Genomic DNA, 23,708 nt, shown 5'->3' with positions numbered 1-23,708 from the left:
CTCTAGGTGATACAATACAAGCTAAGGTAAATCCAGGAGACTTGGAGAAACTAGTAAAGGCTTTTATTCAGTTAAACAGGGTCCCTGAAACAAACAGCTTCCCAAAAGACAGTGCAGCACATGAAAGCCCATTTCCATATATACAACGTGGGGTTCTGGGTTCTGGTCAGGGACCCATACCGGAGACCTGCACAATGCCTCCGCAGCACAGCGTTCTCCTCCCAGAAGCAGGCAGTGTGCTCTGGCTGGTCAATAACGGAGCTTGGTGGATCTGGGCGTTTAGTCTCATTAACAGTGGGTCCCTTCTCAGTTTATGGGTAATCTGTATCTATATAATGGAAAATGTTGTATGTTTGCTGTTCTTATGGGCAATCTGATTGGTCCGTCGGTCTGTCACTCAGCCTCTGGCCAATCAGATTGGTCCGTCGGCCCTCCACTCCCCCACGGCTCTCATTGGCATGTGTGCTCTAACAGTCTAACCCACTCTTACACACATACCACCTTCACATCACGTGCGCCTCTCCAAGACTGCCTACCACAAGTGCATCACCAGCCACCACTTCCCGCCCAGGTAAGTTACTAAACCGCCGCCTCACACCCCTGCGCCTCCGGCCTCCCCTCCCAGCTCACACCCCTGCTGCCCCCCTGCACCTCCGGCCTCCCCTCACAGCTCACACCCCTGCCGCCCCCCTGCACCTCCGGCCTCCCCTCACAGCTCACACCCCTGCCGCCGGTCCAACACCTCACACCCCTGTGACTCCCGCCGCCTCAGCCTCTTTGCCTCCCGCCGCCTCACACCCCAGTGCCTCCCGCCTCAACCGGCCGGGAGCAAGCGGGGGAGCGGGCGAACGGGGGAGTAAGTGGGGAAGCGGCCAGCCGAGACCAAGCAGGGGAGCGGATGGACACCCCCCCTCACCCGTACATCCCCCCTCACCCGTACATCCCCCCCTCACCCGTACACACCCCCTCACCCGTACACACCCCCTCACCCGTACATCCCCCCCTCACCCATACACACCCCCTCACCCATACACACCCCCTCACCCGTACACCCCCCTCACCTGTACACCCCACCTCACCCGTACATCCCCCCCTCACCTGTACACCCCCCTTACCCGTACACCCCCCCCCCCACCCGTACGCCGCTTTGCAGCCCTCCCGACTCACCTCCCGCCTAGCCCAGGAACACACATGGTGCTTCCTGCCGCCACATGCACACGCCTCCGGCGGATGGGGGAGGGGGGGAGCGGACGCACGACCAGCCGAGACAGCGGGGGAACGGGCGGACGGGGGAGCAAGAGGCCAGCCGGATACATAAATTATGTCACCTCCCCCCCTTCACCTCCCCCACCTTAACCTCCCTCCCCTTCACCTCCCTCCCCTTCACCTCCCTCCCCCCACCTTCCCTCCCCCACCCCCCCACCTTCCCTCCCCCGGTGCACCCAGCAATCCGAGGCCACCATCTTGACTAGTCGCGCATGCGCAGTACATAATTAGTGCGGTGGCCATTAGCCAGGCTCCACATGGGACTACGAGTCCCAGCAGCCCCAGGGGCTGTTTACCAAATGGGGCCTGATAGCCAATAGGGCTCCCGAACCCGCGGAAAGGAGAAAGATACATTTGGCGTTCTTAGGACGGCACAGCAGTGGGAGCAGGACGGCAAGGGCTGAGGTAAGGTCCAGGGAGTAGTGCTCTGCTGGACTAGGCCGGATATCCCCTTAGGACCCCGCTAGACCCCAACCACTATAGCTTGTTGTGCTGTAGGGAAGGCCCCCCGATAGAGAAGCTCCCCAGATAGGGAAGCTCCCATTAGAACATTAGTGTCAGGTTAGTGCACCGGTGACAGACGCCTCGCGGTGAGCTGCGGTCTGTGACCAGACCACAGGCATTCTAATACACATTTAAAGGGACACCCTCCAGCTGGAGCTCCCTCCAGAGGCGGACGCTTGAGGACAAGAGAGAGAGAGGATCCAACAGACCACGGCGTGGGGCCACTTTGCGGGTTCGACGGATCTACCATTCAAGTCGGTCTGGTCTGGTCTAAGACCAGGAAGTTACCCTACGTACACCTACGGCCATACACAGTGGGTAGCGCTACTCCACACAGGAAGTTACCCTACGTACACCTACGGCCATACACAGTGGGTAGCGCTATTCCACACAGGAAGTTACCCTACGTACACCTACGGCCATACACGGTGGGTAGCGCTATTCCACACAGGAAGTTACCCTACGTACACCTACGGCCATACACAGTGGGTAGCGCTATTTCACACACTCTTTGAATGGGCCTGGCTCTGTGGACACCGGGGTGGTTAGGTGCCCAGGGCACCTCAGGACATTGGGTGTTCCACCGGGGTGGTGTTATGGTGTGGGCATTGCATTGTGGGGCCTTGCATGACATGGGGTTATATTGCGTGTTTACTGCTATATATTAGTGTATTTTGTGTTCAGTGAGTACTCTTGTTATATACCCTGTGTGTGTAATTACTGACTGTACTGGTTCCAGTGAGGGGTTATCCGGCTGCGCTAGGATCCCTCTTAGGTGGATGCTTTGTAACCCGAGGAACGAGACCACCCCAGGCTCCCAGCGGCGGAGGCCTATGCATCCTGTAAGCCACAAGGGAATCATCAGCAAATGTAGTTCCCTTAGACACGGGGAAAGGGGGATAATGCAGTGTGGTATATATGTACAGTATATAGGTATAATGCAGTGGGGTATATATGTACAGTATATAGGTATAATGCAGTGGGGTAGGTATGCAGAGTATATAGGTATCATGCAGTGGGGTAGGTGAGCACAGTATATAGGTATCATGCAGTGGGGTAAGTATGCACAGTATATAGGTATCATACTGTACATTGGGGTAGGTATGCACAGTATATAGGTATCATGCAGTGGGGTAGGTATGCACAGTATATAGGTATCCTGAAGCGGGGTAGGTGTGCACAGTATACAGGTATCATGCAGTGGGGTAGGTATGCACAATATATAGGTATCATGCAGTGGGGTAGGTATGCACAGTATATAGGTATCAAGCAGTGGGGTAGGTATGCACAGTATATAGGTATCCTGCAGTGAGGTAGGTGTGCACAGTATATAGGTATCAAACAGTGGGGTAGGTATGCACAGTATATAGGTATCCTGCAGTGGGGTAGGTATGCACAGTATATAGGTATCATGCAGTGGGGTAGGCATGTACAGTATATAGGTATAACACAGTGGGATATGTATGCACAGTATATGGGTATCAAGCAGTGGGGTATGTATGCACAGTATATAGGTATCATGCAGTGGGGTATGCATGTACAGTATATAGGCAGTGTTCGACAAACCTATACATTTGCTCGCCCCGGGCGAGTGGATTTAACATCGTGGCGAGCGCCTATTGGCCCAAGCAGCACACGTGTGGTACTAGGTGGCGAGTAGATTTTTTTGTCCGGCGAGTAGATTTTTGGGCGATTTGTCGACCACTTTATATAGGTATAACGCAGTGGGGTATGTATGCACAGTATATAGGTATCATGCAGTGGGGTAGGTATGCAGAGTATATCGGTATCATGCAGTGGGGTTCGTATGCAGAGTATATAGGTATCATGCAGTGGGGTAGGTGTGCACAGTATATAGGTATCATGCAGTGGGGTAGGTGTGCACAGTATATAGGTATCATGCAGTGGGGTAGGTGTGCACAGTATATAGGTATCATGCAGTGGGGTAGGTATGTACAGTATATAGGTATCATACAGTGGGGTAGGTATGCACAGTATATAGGTATCATACATTGGGGTAGGTATGCACAGTATATAGGTATCATACATTGGGGTAGGTATGCACAGTATATAGGTATAACACAGTGCGGGAGGTATGCACAGTATATAGGTATCAGACAGTGGTGTAGTTATACACAGTGTATAGGTATCAAGCAGTGGGGTAGGTGTGCACAGTATATAGGTATCATGCAGTGGGGTAGGTATGCACAGTATATAGGTATCATGCAGTGAGGTAGGCATGTACAGTATATAGGTATAACACAGTGGGATATGTATGCACAGTATATAGGTATCAAGCAGTGGGGTATGTATGCACAGTATATAGGTATCATGCAGTGTGGTAGGCATGTACAGTATATAGGTATAACGCAGTGGGGTATGTATGCACAGTATATAGGTATCATGCAGTGGGGTAGGTATGCACAGTATATAGGTATCATGCAGTGGGGTATGAATGCACAGTATATATGTATCATGCAGTGGGGTAGGTATGTACAGTATATAGGTATCATACATTCGGGTACGTATTCACAGTATATAGGTATCATGCAGTGTGGTAGGCATGTACAGTATAAAGGTATCATGCAGTGGGGTAGGTATGTACAGTATATTGGTATCATGCAGTGGGGTATGTATGCACAGTATATAGGTATCATGCAGTGTGGTATGTACAGTATATAGGCATCATGCAGTGGGGTATGAATGCACAGTATATAGGTATCATGCAGTGGGGTAGGTATGCACAGTATATAGGTATAACGCAGTGGGGTAGGTATGCACAGTATATATGTATTATGCAGTGGTGTAGGTGTGCACAGTATATAGGTATCATGCAGTGGGGTAGGTATGCACAGTATATATGTATAACGCAGTGGGGTAGGTATGCACAGTATATATGTATCATGCAGTGGGGTAGGTGTGCACAGTATATAGGTATCATGCAGTGGGGTAGGTATGTACAGTATATAGGTATAACGCAGTGGGGTAGGTATGCACAGTATATATGTATCATGCAGTGGGGTAGGTATGCACAGTATATAGGTATCATGCAGTGGGGGAGGGGAGAGAATGGAAACAGAAGGGTTATTGGGTGACATGGCTGGTGTTATTGAGACTCTAGAAACACTGTAATTAGGGACCTGGGAGAGGGGGAGACGCACTTTGCACTAAGGACTTTGTTTAATAGGTTACCTGCAACTGATTACCATCTATGTGACAGAAATCAGATTCCTGGATGTTTTTTTGCAATCCGTTTTTAAACGTGTAACATTTCCACAGTAACCCGGAGCTTGAGTATTAGTTGTATAATTGTAAGCTCTCCGGATCAGAGCCTTTCCTCGGGTCGTGCTTGTCTGTCCTGACTTGTATGTCATTCTGTTTCATTCTGTACATCGGAATATGTTCTCGCTTTAAAAAGAAACCATAATGTAGCCCTCTTTCCCTCTGACCAGACGGGTCTACTAATGCTATATCTACCTGCGGCTCACGGAGATCTGAGCCTCCGCCACTGGGAGCCTGGGGCAACAACAAGTCATTTGTCAGCGCCTCCACTCGCCCAGGATCCCCAATAAGTGACATTTCCCTGGACAAGAATAACTATGACAATCCACAACTCTGTAACCTTTTACTATGTATGTGTGGAGCATAGATACACGTGGATTACATATAACAGTGAACAGCATATAACATATCTAGCTGATCAATAACCATGGCAGTAGGATAATAGCATACACACAATATATGATTGACTTGGCCACGCTCCACCCTGGAGTAGTGTCTCTCTCCCACCACCGTGTGCACCCCACACCGTGTCCAATGTACTGAACTAGTTCCTTGGTCACTTAACCCCCAGTGTCCCCAAAGAACCCACCCCAAGGCGGGATCAGCGCCTGTAGGTACCGGTGTTGGTGCACTTTATAATAATACCTGCCGGGCGCTCCAGCACCCGGTCGCTGACACTTCAAAAAGGATCCACAGATCCAGCGTCGTCTCTCACGAGTAGTTCCTTACAGTCAGGGAGGTCACTCACGAGTCTTGACTCCGCAATGTAGTTTGATCCCAAACCACAGATCACCTTGTAGCTCAGGAAGATGCTGTGTTCCTGACTGCTACTATCAGTAAATGGTAAAGTCCCTATCTAGGGCTGTTCCCTGCAGTACCACAAGCTGGTGGTGACTCAGGGCCTGCACTCGGGCCTAGGGGAATATCCTGGCCTACGCAGTGGGTCACTGAACCCCTGCACTACGCACCTCCTCTCCCCTTGCTCTCCCAGGTCCCACTGGCTAGCGTGGTCTCTACTGCACGCTTCCCTTTCCTGTCCCCATCAACTCTCCAGCCCTAATGGCTGCCTTGCACCCTGTGACCCTGCTGAGGCTCATGGGAATTGTAGTCCCAGCTCAGAGCCTGCTTCTATCCTGCGCCTGCGGGAACTATCTCAAGGGGCCGCCGCAACTCTCATGCTCCTGCGCATGTGCAAAACGCACGCAACATGGCGGCGCCCTGCAGTATACCTCCGGGAGTCCCTGACGACGCGGCCGCTCCCGCAGCTCCCCACACAGCGCAGAGGTAAGAGGGGAACCTCAGGTAACCTGGCTACAATAATAATAATGGTTTAGTAATAATAATAATAGGCAGGTCCCCCCTGGGTCACCCACCTCCCGGTGTGGCTGCGGAGGTGCAGGGTATGCTCGGTATGTAGGAGAGGCGATCGGTCCGCCGGAGGCTCCTGGCGGCACCTTGGCAGGGCAACGCGATCTTGAATATGGTTGTGCATGCGCAGTGCAGTCGCTTATGCGCAGAGTGCAGCAGGGCGGCCATTACATGGAAAAAGGTCCGTGGGGACTGCAAGCCCCACAATGCACAGGGGCAGTTAGTCAGGTGCCCAGGAACCAGCCAATTGGGCTGCAGCTATCCACTGCTCCCTGATATTGTTACATTTCGTGCGCTGAGACCACGCCAGTCTGCAGACAGAGCTGAAGCTGAGAGGTAGTGTCCAGGGAGCTGTGCTTCCCTGGACTTGGCGTTGCTTACCCCCTTAGGCCCAAAGTAGGCCCTGAGACCAAACCAGATTTTGGCTGCTACAGGGACAGACCCCTTAGATAGGGGTCATTATCTTCTATAGTGTCAGGGACACAGCAGGACGCCGCGCAGCAGATACGGCCTGTGGTCTGGGACCAGACCACCAACTACATTTAAGAGATACTCTGCATGGTAGCACCGTCCACGCAGGACACCACCCAACATAGAGGTGGAGGTTTCGCGGATAACATCACTGGATCCGTGGATCCCATCGTACGGCATCGGCGCACCCGGGTGTGGACACACCCCGCAAGTACCTTCATCATACACCAAGTGCCCCAACCTCATCTCAACTTAGTGGGCAGCGCTGTCTCACATTTGGGTGGGTGGGGACTCTTGGGTATATGGTGTGGGGTTATGCCTACGAGGCTAGTGTTACAGGGTGACACTACTGATGTTATTGTTGTGTTATATTGTTCTATCTGCATATAGTAAACTGTTTATACATAACCTGGTGTAAGTGGTTACTGTATGTGGGTCCTGTGTCAGGGGTTTTTCTACACTCTAGAATCCTGCACAGGTGGAGGCGCTGTAAGTACGTTCCAGGATACACCCCAGGTTCCCATCAGCGGAGGCTCAGGCCTCCAGTGAGCCTGACAGGTATTGCACCACACCTGGTAATGCATGTAGATTTCCCCACATGGCCCCTATCTGCGATTGGGGGGGAGAGGGGGAGGGGGGAGTGTGTTACATGTGTATTCCTCTGCATTTTGTGTATCATTTGTATGTCTGCTGGTCTCACCAGAATAAACCTTATTCTATTCCACGACCTTGTCCTGCCTGGTGAATTGATCCCGAATGGTAAAGTGTTAAAAGTGCTGGTCTCCCGTGACGTATATTATTATGTCACATTTATTACTGCTGTAAAGCGCTATATAGATAAAGATATACATTCTGCACATACCTGTACATACAGCTCCGTTAATAATCTCCGGATTGGCATTTTGCTTCTGCATTCTCTCCTCGCTGGGAATTCATCACTTGCTCCTAGCGAGAAGCAGCAGGTATTGTGTGATATGTGTTAGCGTATGTGGGACACGTATTGTATGATGTGTGTTAGCGTGTGTGGGACAGGTATGGTATGATAGCTGTTAGCGTGTGGGACAGGTATTGTGTGATAGGTGTTGGCGTATGTGGGACAGTTATTGTGAGATGTGTTAGCGTGTGTGGGACAGGTATTGTGTGATGTGTTAGCGTGTGTGTAACAGGTATTGTGTGATATGTGTTAGCGTGTGTGGGACAGGTATTGTGTGATATGTGTTAGCATGCGGAGGACAGGTATTGTGTGATATGTGTTAGCGTGTGTGGGACAGGTATCGTGTGATATGTGTTAGCGTGTGTGGGACAGGTATTGTGTGATATGTGTTGGCGTGTGTGGGACAGGTATTGTGTGATATGTGTTAGCGTGTGTGGGACAGGTATTGTGTGATAGCTGTTAGCGTGTGTGTAACAGGTATTGTGTGATATGTGTTTGCGTGTGTGGGACAGGTATTGTGTGATATGTGTTAGCGTGTGTGGGACAGGTATTGTCTGATATGTGTTAGCGTGTGTGGGACAGGTATTGTGTGATAGCTGTTAGCGTGCGTGGGACAGGTATTGCGTGATAGGTGTTAGCGTTTGTGGGACAGGTATTGTGAGATGTGTTAGCGTGTGTGGGACAGGTATTGTGTGATGTGTTAGCGTGTGTGTAACAGGTATTGTATGATATGTGTTAGCGTGTGTGGGACAGGTATTGTGTGATATGTGTTAGCGTGCGGAGGACAGGTATTGTGTGATATGTGTTAGCGTGTGTGGGACAGCTATCGTGTGATATGTGTTAGCGTATGTGGGACAGGTATTGTGTGATATGTGTTGGCGTGTGTGGGACAGGTATTGTGTGATATGTGTTAGCGTGCGGAGGACAGGTATTGTGTGATATGTGTTAGCGTGTGTGTAACAGGTATTGTGTGATATGTGTTTGCGTGTGTGGGACAGGTATTGTGTGATATGTGTTAGCGTGTGTGGGACAGGTATTGTCTGATATGTGTTAGCGTGCGTGGGACAGGTATTGCGTGATAGGTGTTAGCGTGTGTGGGACAGGTATTGTGTGATATGTGTTAGCGTGCGTGGGACAGGTATTGTGTGATGTGTTAGCGTGCGTGGGACAGGTATTGTGTGATGTGTTAGCGTGCGTGGGACAGGTATTGTGTGATATGTGTTAGCGTAAATGTGACAGGTATTGTGTGATATGTGTTAGCGTATGTGGGACAGGTATTGTGTGATATGTGTTAGCGTGCGTGGGACAGGTATTGTGTGATATGTGTTAGCGTGTGTGGGACAGGTATTGTGTGATATGTGTTAGCGTATGTGGGACAGGTATTGTGTGATATGTGTTAGCGTGCGTGGGACAGGTATTGTGTGATATGTGTTAGCGTGTGTGGGACAGGTATTGTGTGATATGTGTTAGCGTATGTGGGACAGGTATTGTGTGATATGTGTTAGCGTGCGTGGGACAGGTATTGTGTGATATATGTTAGCGTAAATGGGACAGGTATTGTGTGATGTGTTAGCGTGCGTGGGACAGGTATTGTGTGATATATGTTAGCGTAAATGGGACAGGTATTGTGTGATATGTGTTAGCGTGCGTGTCACAGGTATTGTGTGATGTGTGTTAGCGTGCATGGGACAGGTATTGTGTGATATGTGTTAGCGTAAATGGGACAGGTATTGTGTGATGTGTTAGCGTAAATGGGACAGGTATTGTGTGATGTGTTAGCGTAAATGGGACAGGTATTGCGTGATGTGTTAGCGTGCGTGGGACAGGTATTGTGTGATAGGTGTTAGCGTGCGTGGGACAGGTATTGTGTGATAGATGTTAGCGTGCGTGGGACAGGTATTGTGTGATAGGTGTTAGCGTGTGTGGGACAGGTATTGCTTGATGTGTTAGCGTGTGTGGGACAGGTATTGTGTGATAGGAGTTAGCGTGTGTGGGACAGGTATTGCTTGATGTGTTAGCGTGTGTGGGACAGGTATTGTGTGATAGGTGTTAGCGTGTGTGGGACAGGTATTGCTTGATGTGTTAGCGTGTGTGGGACAGGTATTGTGTGATAGGTGTTAGCGTGTGTGGGACAGGTATTGCTTGATGTGTTAGCGTGTGTGGGACAGGTATTGTGTGATAGGTGTTAGCGTGTGTGGGACAGGTATTGCTTGATGTGTTAGCGTGTGTGGGACAGGTATTGTGTGATATGTGTTAGTGTGCGTGGGACAGGTATTGTGTGATAGGAGTTAGCGTGCGTGGGACAGGTATTGTGTGATATATGTTAGCGTGCCTGGGACAGGTTTTGTGTGATATGTGTTAGCGTGTGTGGGACAGGTATTGTGTGATATGTTAGCGTGCGTGGGACAGGTTTTGTGTGATATGTGTTAGCGTGTGTGGGACAGGTATTGTGTGATATGTTAGCGTGCGTGGGACAGGTATTGTGTGATGTGTTAGTGTGCGTGGGACAGGTTTTGTGTGATATGTGTTAGCGTGTGTGGTACAGGTAATGTGTGATATGTTAGCGTGCGTGGGACAGGTATTGTGTGATGTGTTAGCGTGCGTGGGACAGGTATTGTGTGATGTGTGTTAGTGTGCGTGGGACAGGTATTGTGTGATGTGTGTTAGCGTGCGTGGGACAGGTATTGTGGGATGTGTTAGCGTGTGTGGGACAGGTATTGCGTGATAGGTGTTAGCGTGTGTGGGACAGGTATTGTGTGATATGTGTTAGTGTGCGTGGGACAGGTATTGTGTGATGTGTGTTAGCGTGCGTGGGACAGGTATTGTGTGATATGTGTTAGTGTGCGTGGGACAGGTATTGTGTGATGTGTGTTAGCGTGCGTGGGACAGGTTTTGTGGGATGTGTTAGCGTGCCTGGGACAGGTATTGTGTGATAGATGTTAGCGTGTGTGGGACAGGTATTGTGTGATAGATGTTAGCGTGTGTGGGACAGGTATTGTGTGATAGATGTTAGCGTGTGTGGTACAGGTAATGTGTGATATGTGTTAGCGTGCATGGGACAGGTATTGCGTGATGTGTTAGCGTGCCTGGGACAGGTATTGCGTGATGTGTTAGCGTGCGTGGGACAGGTATTGTGTGATAGATGTTAGCGTGCGTGGGACAGGTATTGTGTGATATGTGTTAGCGTGCGTGGGACAGGTATTGCGTGATGTGTTAGCGTGCCTGGGACAGGTATTGTGTGATATGTGTTAGTGTGCGTGGGACAGGTATTGTGTGATAGGAGTTAGCGTGCGTGGGACAGGTATTGTGTGATATATGTTAGCGTGCGTGGGACAGGTATTGCGTGATGTGTTAGCGTGCCTGGGACAGGTTTTGTGTGATATGTGTTAGCGTGTGTGGGACAGGTATTGTGTGATATGTTAGCGTGCGTGGGACAGGTTTTGTGTGATATGTGTTAGTGTGCGTGGGACAGGTAATGTGTGATATGTGTTAGCGTGCGTGGGACAGGTATTGCGTGATGTGTTAGCGTGCCTGGGACAGGTATTGTGTGATATGTGTTAGTGTGCGTGGGACAGGTATTGTGTGATAGGTGTTAGCGTGCGTGGGACAGGTATTGTGTGATATATGTTAGCGTGCCTGGGACAGGTTTTGTGTGATATGTGTTAGCGTGTGTGGGACAGGTATTGTGTGATATGTTAGCGTGCGTGGGACAGGTTTTGTGTGATATGTGTTAGCGTGTGTGGGACAGGTATTGTGTGATATGTTAGCGTGCGTGGGACAGGTATTGTGTGATGTGTTAGTGTGCGTGGGACAGGTTTTGTGTGATATGTGTTAGCGTGTGTGGTACAGGTAATGTGTGATATGTTAGCGTGCGTGGGACAGGTATTGTGTGATGTGTTAGCGTGCGTGGGACAGGTATTGTGTGATATATGTTAGCGTGCCTGGGACAGGTTTTGTGTGATATGTGTTAGCATGTGTGGGACAGGTATTGTGTGATAGGTGTTGGCGTGCGTGGGACAGGTATTGTGTGATGTGTGTTAGTGTGCGTGGGACAGGTATTGTGTGATGTGTGTTAGTGTGCGTGGGACAGGTATTGTGTGATGTGTGTTAGCGTGCGTGGGACAGGTATTGTGGGATGTGTTAGCGTGTGTGGGACAGGTATTGCGTGATAGGTGTTAGCGTGTGTGGGACAGGTATTGTGTGATATGTGTTAGTGTGCATGGGACAGGTATTGTGTGATGTGTGTTAGTGTGCGTGGGACAGGTATTGTGTGATAGATGTTAGCGTGTGTGGGACAGGTATTGTGTGATAGGTGTTAGTGTGCGTGGGACAGGTATTGTGTGATGTGTGTTAGCGTGCGTGGGACAGGTATTGTGTGATGTGTGTTAGCGTGCGTGGGACAGGTATTGTGTGATGTGTGTTAGCGTGCGTGGGACAGGTATTGTGTGATAGGTGTTGGCGTGCATGGGACAGGTATTGTGTGATGTGTGTTAGTGTGCGTGGGACAGGTATTGTGTGATGTGTGTTAGCGTGCGTGGGACAGGTATTGTGTGATAGGTGTTGGCGTGCATGGGACAGGTATTGTGTGATATGTGTTAGCATGCGTGGGACAGTTATTGTGTGATAGATGTTAGCGTGCCTGGGACAGGTATTGTGTGATAGATGTTAGCGTGTGTGGGACAGGTATTATGTGATAGGTGTTAGTGTGCGTGGGACGGGTATTGTGTGATAGGTGTTAGTGTGCGTGGGACAGGTATTGTGTGATAGATGTTAGCGTGCGTGGGACAGGTATTGCGTGATGTGTTAGCGTGCGTGGGACAGGTATTGTGTGATAGATGTTAGCGTGCCTGGGACAGGTATTGTGTGATAGATGTTAGCGTGCGTGGGACAGGTATTGCGTGATGTGTTAGCGTGCCTGGGACAGGTATTGTGTGATAGATGTTAGCGTGTGTGGGACAGGTATTGTGTGATAGGTGTTAGTGTGCGTGGGACAGGTAATGTGTGATATATGTTAGCGTGCGTGGGACAGGTATTGCGTGATGTGTTAGCGTGCCTGGGACAGGTATTGCGTGATGTGTTAGCGTGCCTGGGACAGGTATTGTGTGATATGTGTTAGTGTGCGTGGGACAGGTATTGTGTGATGTGTGTTAGCGTGCGTGGGACAGGTATTGTGTGATGTGTGTTAGCGTGCGTGGGACAGGTATTGTGTGATGTGTTGGCGTGTGTGAAGCAGGTATTGTGTGATATGTGTTAGCGTGCGTGGGACAGGTATTGTGTGATGTGTTAGCGTGTGTTAGCGTGCGTGGGACAGGTATTGTGTGATGTGTTGGCGTGTGTGAAGCAGGTATTTTGTGATATGTGTTAGTGTGCGTGGGACAGGTATTGTGTGATGTGTTAGCGTGTGTTAGCGTGTGTGGGACAGGTATTGTGTGGGTATCTGTGTGGGTATCTGTGTCTCTGTCTCTCTCCATTTCTCTCTGTCTCATTTCTCTCTCTCAGCTCTGTCTCTGTCTCTCTTGTCTCTCTCTGTCTTTCTGTCTCTCTCTGTCTCAGCTCCCTCTATCTGTCTCTCTCTGTCTCAATTCTCTCTCTGTGTGTCTCTCTGTCTGTTTCTCTCTCTGTCCCAGCTCTCTCTCTCTATGTCTGTGTCTCTGTCTTTCTGCCTCTCTTTGTCTCAGCTCTCTCTCTGCCTCTCTTTGTCTCAGCTCTCTGTCTGACTCAGCTCTCTCTCTCTCTCTCTCTCTCTCTCTCTCTCTCTCTCTCACAGCTCTCTCTCTCTCTATCTCTCTCTCTCTCACAGCTCTCTCTCTCTCACAGCTCTCTCTCTCTCCCTCTGGCTGTCTTTTTCTTTCTGTCTCAGCTTTTTCTCTGTGTCTCTCTCTCTGTCTCAGCTCTCTCTCTTTCTTTTTGTCTCTCTCTGTCTCTATGACTCTGCTCTCTCTCTCTCTCTCTCTCTCTCTCTCTCTCTCTCTCTCTCTCTCTCTCTCTCTCTCTATCTCTATCTCTATCTCTATCTCTATCTCTATCTCTATCTCTATCTCTATCTCTATCTCTATCTCTCTCTCTCTCTCTCACAGCTCGCTCTCTCTCTATCTCTCTCTCTCACAGCTCTCTCTCTCTCACAGCTCTCTCTCTCCCTCTGGCTGTCTTTTTCTTTCTGTCTCTGCTTTCTCTCTCAGCTCTCTCTCTGTCTCAGCTCTCTCTCTCTCACCTCTCTCTGTCTCAGCTCTCTCTTTCTGCCTGTCTCTCTCTTTGTTTCTCTCTCAGCTCTCTCTCTGTCTGTCTCAGCGCTTTCTCTCTGTCGCTCTCTCTGTCTCTCTCTGTCTCAGCTCTCTCCCTGGCTCTCTCTCTGTCTCCCTCTGTCTCAGTTCTCTCTCTCTCTCTGTGTTTCTTTCTGTCTCAGCTCTCTCTCTATCTCAGCTCTCTCTGTGTCTCTATCTGTCTCCCTCTGTCTCCCTCCGCTCATCTCTCTCTCTCTCTGTCTCGCTCTGTCCCTCTCTGTTTCTTTCTCTCTCAGCTCTCTCTCTGTCACTGTCTCTCTGTCCCAGCTATCTCCCTCCCTGTCTCATCTCTCTCTCTGTCTCGCTCTGTCCCTCTCTGTTTCTTTCTCTCTCAGCTCTCTCTCTGTCTCTGTCTCTCTGTCCCAGCTATCTCCCTCCCTGTCTCAGCTCTCTCTCTGTCTCCATCTGTCTCTTTCTGTCTCTATGTCTCTCTCTGCCTCAGTTTTCTCTCTCTGTCTCTCTCTCTCTCTCTGTCTCTCTCTGTCTCTCTCTCTGTCTCTCTCTCTGTCTCTCTCTCTGTCTCTCTCTCTGTCTCTCTCTCTGTCTCTCTCTCTGTCTCTCTCTCTGTCTCTCTCTCTGTCTCTCTCTGTCTGTCTCTCTCTCTCTCTGTCTCTCTCTCTGTCTCTCTCTCTGTCTGTCTGTCAAATCAAATAAAACAAGATAAAACGCTGCTTCAGCCTGATTGGGTGTTTCCAGCCGACAGTGCGCTGAGAAACAGCACGCCTGCGGACGCTCGCGGGAGCCCCCGCTCAAGACATCCTCATTGAGGAAGAGGGGGCTCATCGCAGAGCGTCCGCACGGCTCAGCGCGGCTCCCCCTTCTATGGACGCAGCCTTACACTGTCTCTGTCTGTCTCTCTCTTTCTATCTCAGCTCTCTCTCTCTGTCTCAGCTCTCTCTCTCTATGTCTTCTCTCTGTCTCTCTCTCTGTCTCTGTCTCTCTCTGTCTCTCTCTGTCTCTGTCTCTCTCTCTGTCTCTCTCTGTCTCTCTCTGTCTCTCTCTGTGTCTGTCGATCTCCATCTTCTCTTCTTTTATTCCCACCCAGAGGAGGAAATAGGTATCACCACCCCCATTCACTCTCCTCCCCCTCCACCCCCATTCACTATCCTCCCCCTCCACCCCCCATTCACTCTCCTCCCCCTCCACCCCCATTCACTATCCTCCCCCTCCACCCCCCATTCACTCTCCACCCCCTCCCCCCCCATTCACTATCCTCCCCCTCCACCCCCATTCACTCTCCTCCCCCTCCACCCCCATTCACTCTGCTCCCCCTCCACCCCATTCCCTCTCCTGACCCTCCACCCCCATTCACTCTCCTCCCCCTCCACCCCCATTCACTCTCCTCCCCCTCCACCCCCATTCACTCTCCTCCCCCTCCACCCCCATTCACTCTGCTCCCCCTCCACCCCCATTCACTCCCCTCCCCCTCCACCCCCATTCACTCACCTCCAACCCCATTCACTCACCTCCACCCCCATTCACTCCGATCCCCCTCCACCCCATTCACTCTCCTCCCCTCCACCCCCATTCACTCTTCTCCCCCAACAACCCCATTCACTCTCCTCCCCCTCCACCCCCATTCACTCACCTCCACCCCATTCACTATCCTCCCCCTCCACCCCCATTCACTCTGATCCCCCTCCATTCCCATTCACTCTCTTCCCCCTCCACCCCATTCACTCACCTCCACCTCCATTCACTCTGATCCCCCTCCACCCACATTCACTCCCCTCCCCTCCACCCCATTCACTCTGCTCCCCCTCCACCCCCATTCACTCACCTCCACCCCCATTCACTCTGCTTCCCCTCCACCCCCATTCACTATCATCCCCCTCCACCCCCATTCACTCTCCTCCCCCTCAACCCCATTCACTATCCTCCCCCTCAACCCCCATTCACTATCCCCCCCCTCCACCCCCATTCACTCTCCTCCCCCTCCACCCCCATTCACTCTCCTCCCCCTCCACCCCCATTCACTATCCTCCCCCTCCACCCCCATTCACTCTCCTTCCCCTCAACCCCATTCACTATCCTCCCCCTCAACCCCCATTCACTCACCTCCAACCCCATTCACTCACCTCCACCCCCATTCACTCCGATCCCCCTCCACCCCATTCATTCTCCTCCCCTCCACCCCCATTCACTCTTCTCCCCCAACAACCCCATTCACTCTCCTCCCCCTCCACCCCCATTCACTCACCTCCACCCCATTCACTATCCTCCCCCTCCACCCCCATTCACTCTGATCCCCCTCCATTCCCATTCACTCTCTTCCCCCTCCACCCCATTCACTCACCTCCACCTCCATTCACTCTGATCCCCCTCCACCCACATTCACTCCCCTCCACCCCATTCACTCTGCTCCCCCTCCACCCCCATTCACTCACCTCCACCCCCATTCACTCTGCTTCCCCTCCACCCCCATTCACTATCATCCCCCTCCACCCCCATTCACTCTCCTCCCCCTCAACCCCATTCACTATCCTCCCCCTCAACCCCCATTCCCTATCCTCCCCCTCCACCCCCATTCACTCTCCTCCCCCTCCACCCCCATTCACTATCCTCCCCCTCCACCCCCATTCACTCTCCTTCCCCTCCACCCCCATTCACTATCCTCCCCCTCCACCCCCATTCACTCTCCTCCCCCTCAACCCCATTCACTATCCTCCCCCTCAACCCCCATTCACTATCCTCCCCCTCCACCCCCATTCACTCTGCTCCCCCTCCACCCACCATTCACTCTCCTCCCCCTCCACCCCCATTCACTCTCCTCCCCCTCCACCCCATTCACTATCCTCCCCCTCCACCCCCATTCACTCTCCTCCCCCTCAACCCCATTCACTATCCTCCCCCTCAACCCCCATTCACTATCCTCCCCCTCCACCCCCATTCACTCTGCTCCCCCTCCACCCACCATTCACTCTCCTCCCCCTCCACCCCCATTCACTCTCCTCCCCCTCCACCCCATTCACTATCCTCCCCCTCCACCCCCATTCACTCTCCTCCCCCTCCACCCCCATTCACTCTGCTCCCCCTCCACCCCTGTTCACTCTCCTCCCCCTCCACCCCCATTCACTATCATCCCCCTGCACCCCCATTCACCCTCCTCCTCTACCCCCATTCACTCTTCTCCCCCTCCACCCCCATTCACTCTTCTCCCCCTCCACCCCCATTCACTCTCCTCCCCCTCTACCCCATTCACTCTCCTCCAACTGCACCCTCATTCACTCTCCTCTCCCTCCACCCCCATTCACTCTCCTCTCCCTCCACCCACATTCACTCTCCTCCTCCACCCCCAATCACTCTCCTCTCCCTCCACCCACATTCACCCTCCTCCTCCGCCCCCATTCACTCTGCTCCCCCTCTACCCCCATTCACTCTCCTCCCCCTGCACCCCCATTCACTCTTCTCCCCCTCCACCCCATTCACTCTCCTCATCCTCCACCCCCTTTCACTCTCCTCCCCCTCTACCCCCTTTCACTCTCCTCCCCCTCTACCACCATTCACTCTCCTCCCCCTGCACCCTTATTCACTCTCCTTCCCCTGCACCCCACTCACTTTCCTCCCTCTCTGCCCCCATCCACTCTTTTCCTCCTCCGCCCCCATTCACTCTGCTCTCCCCTCCCCCATTCACTCTTCTCCCAGTCCACCCCATTGACTCTCCTCCCCTTCAGCCCTGACTCTCCCCTTTTCTCTCACTCCCACTATCACTCTATTTCCTCCCATTCTCTTCCCCTCCATCCCCTATTCTCTATCACTCTCCTCCTTCCCTCATTCTCTTTCCCCTCCTCCCCCTATTCTCCATCACTCTCCTCCTTCCCCCATTCTCTATCTCCTCCTCCCCCTATTCACTATCACTCTCCTCCTTCACCCAATCTCTCTCCCCTCCTCCTTCTTTTTTGCTATCACTCTCCTCCTTCCCCCATTCACTCTCCCCATTCTCTCACTCCCCCTATCACTCTCCTTCTTCCCTCCATTCACTCTCCCCTCATACCACTATTCCCTATCACTGTCCTCCTTTCTCCATTCTCTCTCCCCTCCTCCGCCTATTCCCTACAACTCTCCCCCTTCCCTCCATTCTCTCACTCCCCTACTCCCTCTATTTTCTATCACCCTCCTCCTTCCCTCCATTCTCTCTCCCCTTCTTCCCCTATTCCCTATCACTTCCCCTTCCCTCCATTCTCTCACTTCCCTCCTCCCCTATTTTCTATCACCCTCTTCCTTCCCCCATTTTCCCTCTCCCCTATTCCTTATCACTCTATTCCTTCCCCCATTCTTTCACTCCCCTTCTCACCCTATTCTCACTTCCCTCTTCCCACATTATCTCACCCCTCCTCCCCTATTATTTATCACACTCCTCCTTCCCCCATTCACTCTCCCCTATTCCTTATTACTCTCCTTCTTGCCCCATCCTCTCTCCCTTCCTCCTCTTATTCTCTATCACTCTCCTCCTTCCCCCCATTCATTCTCCCCTCCTCCCCCTATTCTCTATCACTCTCCTCCTTCCCTCCATTCTCTCACTCCCTTCCTCTCCACATTCTCTCATATTCCCAATCCCCCATTCTATCTTACTCCTCTCCTCCGCCCCATTCTCTCTCACTCACCTCCTACCCCCCATTCTCTTTCTGCTCCTCCCATTCTCTCTCCCCTCCTCCATCCCATTCTGTTTCACTCCCCTCCTCCCCCCATTCTCTCACCCCATCTTCCCCCCATTCGCTCACTCCCCCCCCTGCCCCCTATTCTCTCATTCCGCTCCTCCCTCCCCATTCTCTCTCACTCACTTCCTCCCTCCCCATTCTCTCTCCCCTCCTCCCCCATTCTCTATACCTGCCCCCCCCCAACCCATTTATCCTTCTACACCCTTCCCCATATCTCCTCCCCCCATGGGCCCATGCAGCATGTATCTGCTTCCTCCCCCCTGTAAGATGGGTGCATTTTTGGGGTACTTTTGAATCCGCAGTGGATCAGCCAGTTCCTTTGGTCCACGGATTTCCAATCTCAAAAATGGCGATTCGCGTTTTGCGGATTTTTTTATTATTATTATTATTGCCAATGCAGTCTGCAGATTCCGCGATCAGCTGATGGATTGTATCTAATCGCGTTTTTTGATGATTCCGAACAGATAAAAAATGGCCACTTCCTTTGCGGATCCTAACCACCGCGTAATGGATTTTGATGAGGGTGGAAATGCGAGAAAATCCGGGAAACGGATTTGGGCTGATTCTTCCACCTCCACCCCTCGCTCCTTTCATTAGTCCTGAGCGCCAACATTTCTGTTGGTGCCTTTGCTCACCCACTCACCCTCCATCCTCCCTTTTCCTAACCCTCTCCCTCCCAAATATTTACCTCTGCACCGCTCACTGCCTCTCTTCTCTCTTACTCCCCCTCTCTCCCTCTCCTTCTTACTCCCTTCTCTCTCATCCCCCTCTCTCTCACTCCCCCTTCTATTTTTCTGTCCCTCTCTCTCTCACTCCCCACTCTCTCTTTCACGTTCTGTTCACCCCTTCTCCCTCCCCTCACCCTCCTCTCCCCCCTATTTCTGACTCCCTGTCCTGACCCCACTGTGATTATTACCCGCCTCTGCACACACACTGGTGAGAATTACAAACATAATGGTCACCTTGTAAAAGCTCGGAGTACGCCCCGGGAGGTGCTGGTGCTGTCCATCTCTGCCGGGCATTGGAAATTCACTCCCCATAATGCGGCAGAGAATTATGGGACATGAGTTCCCAAAGCCCGGCATTGATTGATGGCATCAGCACTGCACATCGGCCGCTCACTGGTTCTCAGAACCAATAGCCCGGTTACCAAAGTGTTCTGGAGAACTGGTTGAATATCAGCACTGTACCAATATAGCTGTATAGTTACATTAGTTATAGTTACATCAGTGCAGTGGCATGTTGGGCTATTGGACATGTTTGGGTAATAGCCCAGTAGCCACTTTATGATAGAAGTGTTATAGGTGTAGGGGGAGGTGTCCCAAGTAGGGAAGGTGACGCCGCCGAGGTGGGGGATGGAGAAGTTATAGAGCAATACCATACAGTGGGTAAGTAGGTAACTAAATAGGAGTATAGTACTTTAGGTTCCCTAACGGGCATGCAATGTATGCCTTCCATTTACATTTACATTTGATTTGGGGTGGGGGCTGGAGGGGGGAGGGGTGAGGTTGCTTTAGTTATCTCTTAACCCAAAATATAATTAAGTGGTATTTCTTCACCTACAGTATTAAGAGAAGAAACTGACTAATTATCCTTGTTGGGCTATATGGAATATGGGACCTGAGTTTCAAGTCTTGCTAGAGAACATCATGAAATATTCTTCAGGTTCCTACATCAACATCAGGATAAGCCAATGCTAATCCTCTAAAGTATTAAGCCCCATTTTATCCTCGTCTGCAGGACAACAACATGTCTGATTACCACATCCGGCTGTACAAGGATTCAGACTATGAGTTGGTCAGGAATCTCTTTGAATGCGGTATTTTGGAGCACACCCGTGTGGCCTTCTATCACAGCCTCACAGTCCCACACATTTGGCTTTTCATGCTTGTTGTGTTCCTGTTTCCGCTCTTGACCACCGGATCCATCCCTCTCTCCATCCTGGCAGGGACTCTTGCAATAGTCGGTCTCTGGTTGGGCACTACAGATATCTACCATACCTATGTCCAACACTCCCTGTCTGATGACATGCAGGACATCCACAAATACTACCTGCAGAGGGATGGTTACTGCTACTGGGTGGCTGAGTCTGCTGGGGAAGTGGTGGGGATGGTGGCGGCTGTCCCCACCTCTCACTCTTCTGGAGAGCGACACATTGAACTCAAGAGAATGTCAGTGGCCAAGAGTCACAGGGGCAAAGGGATTGCTAAGGTTTTGTGCAGGACAGTCATTGACTTTGCCCGGGAGAAAGGGTGCTCAGCCGTGATCTTGGAAACCTCATTCGCACAGATTGATGCTCAGCGGTTGTATGAGAAGATGGGTTTTAGGTACATTCGCACCTGTTATGCACCAAAATTTACAGCAAAACTCATTGACTTCAGGCTCGTGTTCTATCAATACGACATCCCAACAGGCAGATAAAATTGTACACCCATACTCTCCTTGTGTGCAGAATGGAGGCACTACTGTTCTTCAGTGTGAATAAAGCTGTATACAACTTTACGGTTTAATTGTTTTTCTTGATACCTTTGCGTACTCATGCTGTGCTTTGCTGGTTGCTACTGTATACGCAATTGGTGCAGTCATCAAAGCAAAATGTTTTGGAATTGCAAATAATGTTAAACTGCTCAGCCATGCAACACCTTTCCTACCGATTACCCGCCTTTGGAACTATGGACTTAAGGGGTTAACTGTGTGGGCCCACACAAGGTAATATCCCTTTGCTAGCACATGGTGCGGGGTGACTCAGCAGAAGGTAACCCCCTTCTACTTGAGATTGTGACTTCAGGCTGAGCTATATGTGGATATCCAAAAAATTGGGGAGCGCTCTCAATATCGGTGACGAGTATATGTGAAAGATAAAAACAAAGATAATAGTGTAGACAGTGTATATTAACAAATATCAAGGGTACAAAATGTGTAAATCGTACTCACAGATGGTAATGAAAACGTAGCCAGATCAGAGATACTTCTCTCACTGACATGAGCTCTTTGGTCCCACCATGAGCTTGGTGCGAATCTGGCCTCCTGGCGGTGATTCATTGATGACATATTCTTCATTTGGAAGGCCAGTATGGAAGAATTGGGTATATTCATTGCCCATATGAATGGAAATGATAGGAATATTAAATTTACTACCAAGATTAGCAGAACAGAAATAGAATTTCTTGACTTGGTCATCTATGTTGAATCGAATGTATTGAAGACAAAAACCTTCTTTAAAGATGTTGATGGCAACTAGATTCCAAAACGAAATTGTTACTGTCATCGGGACTGGATCAAAAATATACCGTATGGACAGCTCCGAAGAATAAAAAGAAATTGTACAGAAGAAAGTGTATATCAGGAACAAGCAGAAGTTTTATTAAATAAATTGAAGGACAGACAGTATAGCTCAATGACAATAGAAGGAGCAATTAGTAAGGCCAAAAATGTGAATAGGGAGGATCTGATCAAAGGGAAAAAGAAAACAACCGACAGTAATGTTAATTTCAACATGTCCTTTATTACACAATTCAATAGGGAAGTTCCAAAATAACAAATATTCTGAATAAGCATTGGCACATGTTAATAAGCGACCTTGTTTTTAAAGATATTTTACCAGAGAGGCCTAGTATTATTTTTTAAAAAGCGCCGAATCTTAAAACTAAACTAGCCCCGACTGCTTTCAGGAAGATAAATTATTCTCTCATGGCTTGAAAAAGCAAAGGGCTTGTACGGCGGCACTATTTGCAAAGCCTGTACACACAGAAACAGTGTCAGGAATCCACTCCTGGCTTTCTCGTAGCCTTGCAGGGTGCTGCTGTTCTCACTAAATTCCCTCTTTGCAATCAACAGCAGCTGTGCGGGCTTATCACTGCAACCTAGCCTTGTACTCAGTCATTGGAGCAGTGCCCTCACACCCTCCTCCTGGGATTGGCCCGCTGGCCATTAAATACTGCATTCCCACAATGCTTCTACGCCGAGCATAATCCTTCTTGGATGTTACCTGTGTTCTGCCACAAGCCCCTAGCTTGTTATCTCTAAGTACTAATCTCTGTGTATTGTGTTCCAGAGTTAGTTCCTGTTTTCCCTCGTGACTTTGCTGTTGATGTGTTCCAGCTCATTGCTATCGTTCCTGTGTTCCAGTATCCTTCAGCAGCTACTACGCTAAGCCTGTGTCCTAGCACCCCGGAGACCTGCTGTGTGCTATCTCCCTGGAGGCCGCAACCTGCTGCTTCTACTCTTAGCAGAGGTTGCTGTTTGGACCCCATGGCCTGCTGTTCTTTCTCCCTTCACAGAGGCCAGCTTGAACTCCTGCGCTGAAGCATTAGTTTTCCAGTGCTGCTTGGTGGTGTGCCCTCTCCGGTCATACTTCTCTCTGCTGAACTCTGGTCAGCCTTCTTCTCACTGAGACCGGTACCATGGGCCGTGGACACCACTCGCGCAGACCCCGCTCTCACCCCGCAGCTACTATGCTGAAGCAGGAGGACCTGCTTCATTTCCTGTTGCCGATTCCTTACTACGACTACCCGGATGTCTTCTATCCTGACCCTGGTTGGCCATCGACTGTCCTGTCTTCTCCTTCCCCAACTTTGGCTCGTCCAACAACTACACTGACCTCTCCAGTCCTGAACCTGGCCTGTTTGATTATGAACTTCGCACTCCGGACCAGTCTGCGGGGTCTAAGGTCGGTGATTTCATAACCCAGCCTCAGCCACGTGGTCAGGACCCGGTTTGTGGCGAGCACAGGCGTGACAGACAGTGATAAATTAACATTTTCACTTAAGGTGACAGGGGGATCTTTCACTATGGAGAGTTACAGTATATCAATTGTAAAATGATTTTTTTTATTTATCTGCTAGAGCGCCCTTGCGGCCTTCAATATATTGGTCGCACCTCAAAATATAACTTTTGCTAGCGGCAATCGGTGACGTCATCCGTTGCCGGTCGCGGGCACTACAC

General features: G+C 50.7%; 1 protein-coding gene across 1 annotated transcript; it reads left to right on the top strand.

The window, feature by feature from the left end:
• The first annotated feature begins 7,743 nt into the window (after positions 1-7,743).
• Positions 7,744-21,216, top strand: LOC142472264 (putative N-acetyltransferase camello). Its single transcript, XM_075579226.1, has 2 exons — positions 7,744-7,853; positions 20,330-21,216. The coding sequence occupies exon 2, from the start codon at positions 20,514-20,516 to the stop codon at positions 21,183-21,185; it is 672 nt and encodes a 223-aa protein (XP_075435341.1). The 5' UTR covers positions 7,744-7,853; positions 20,330-20,513; the 3' UTR covers positions 21,186-21,216.
• The last annotated feature ends 2,492 nt before the right edge of the window (positions 21,217-23,708 follow it).

Source organism: Ascaphus truei, chromosome 1 (assembly GCF_040206685.1).
Source record: "Ascaphus truei isolate aAscTru1 chromosome 1, aAscTru1.hap1, whole genome shotgun sequence".
NCBI lineage: Eukaryota > Metazoa > Chordata > Amphibia > Anura > Ascaphidae > Ascaphus > Ascaphus truei.
Note: the sequence above shows the minus strand (reverse complement) of the source record. Positions and strands in the feature narration are given on the sequence as shown.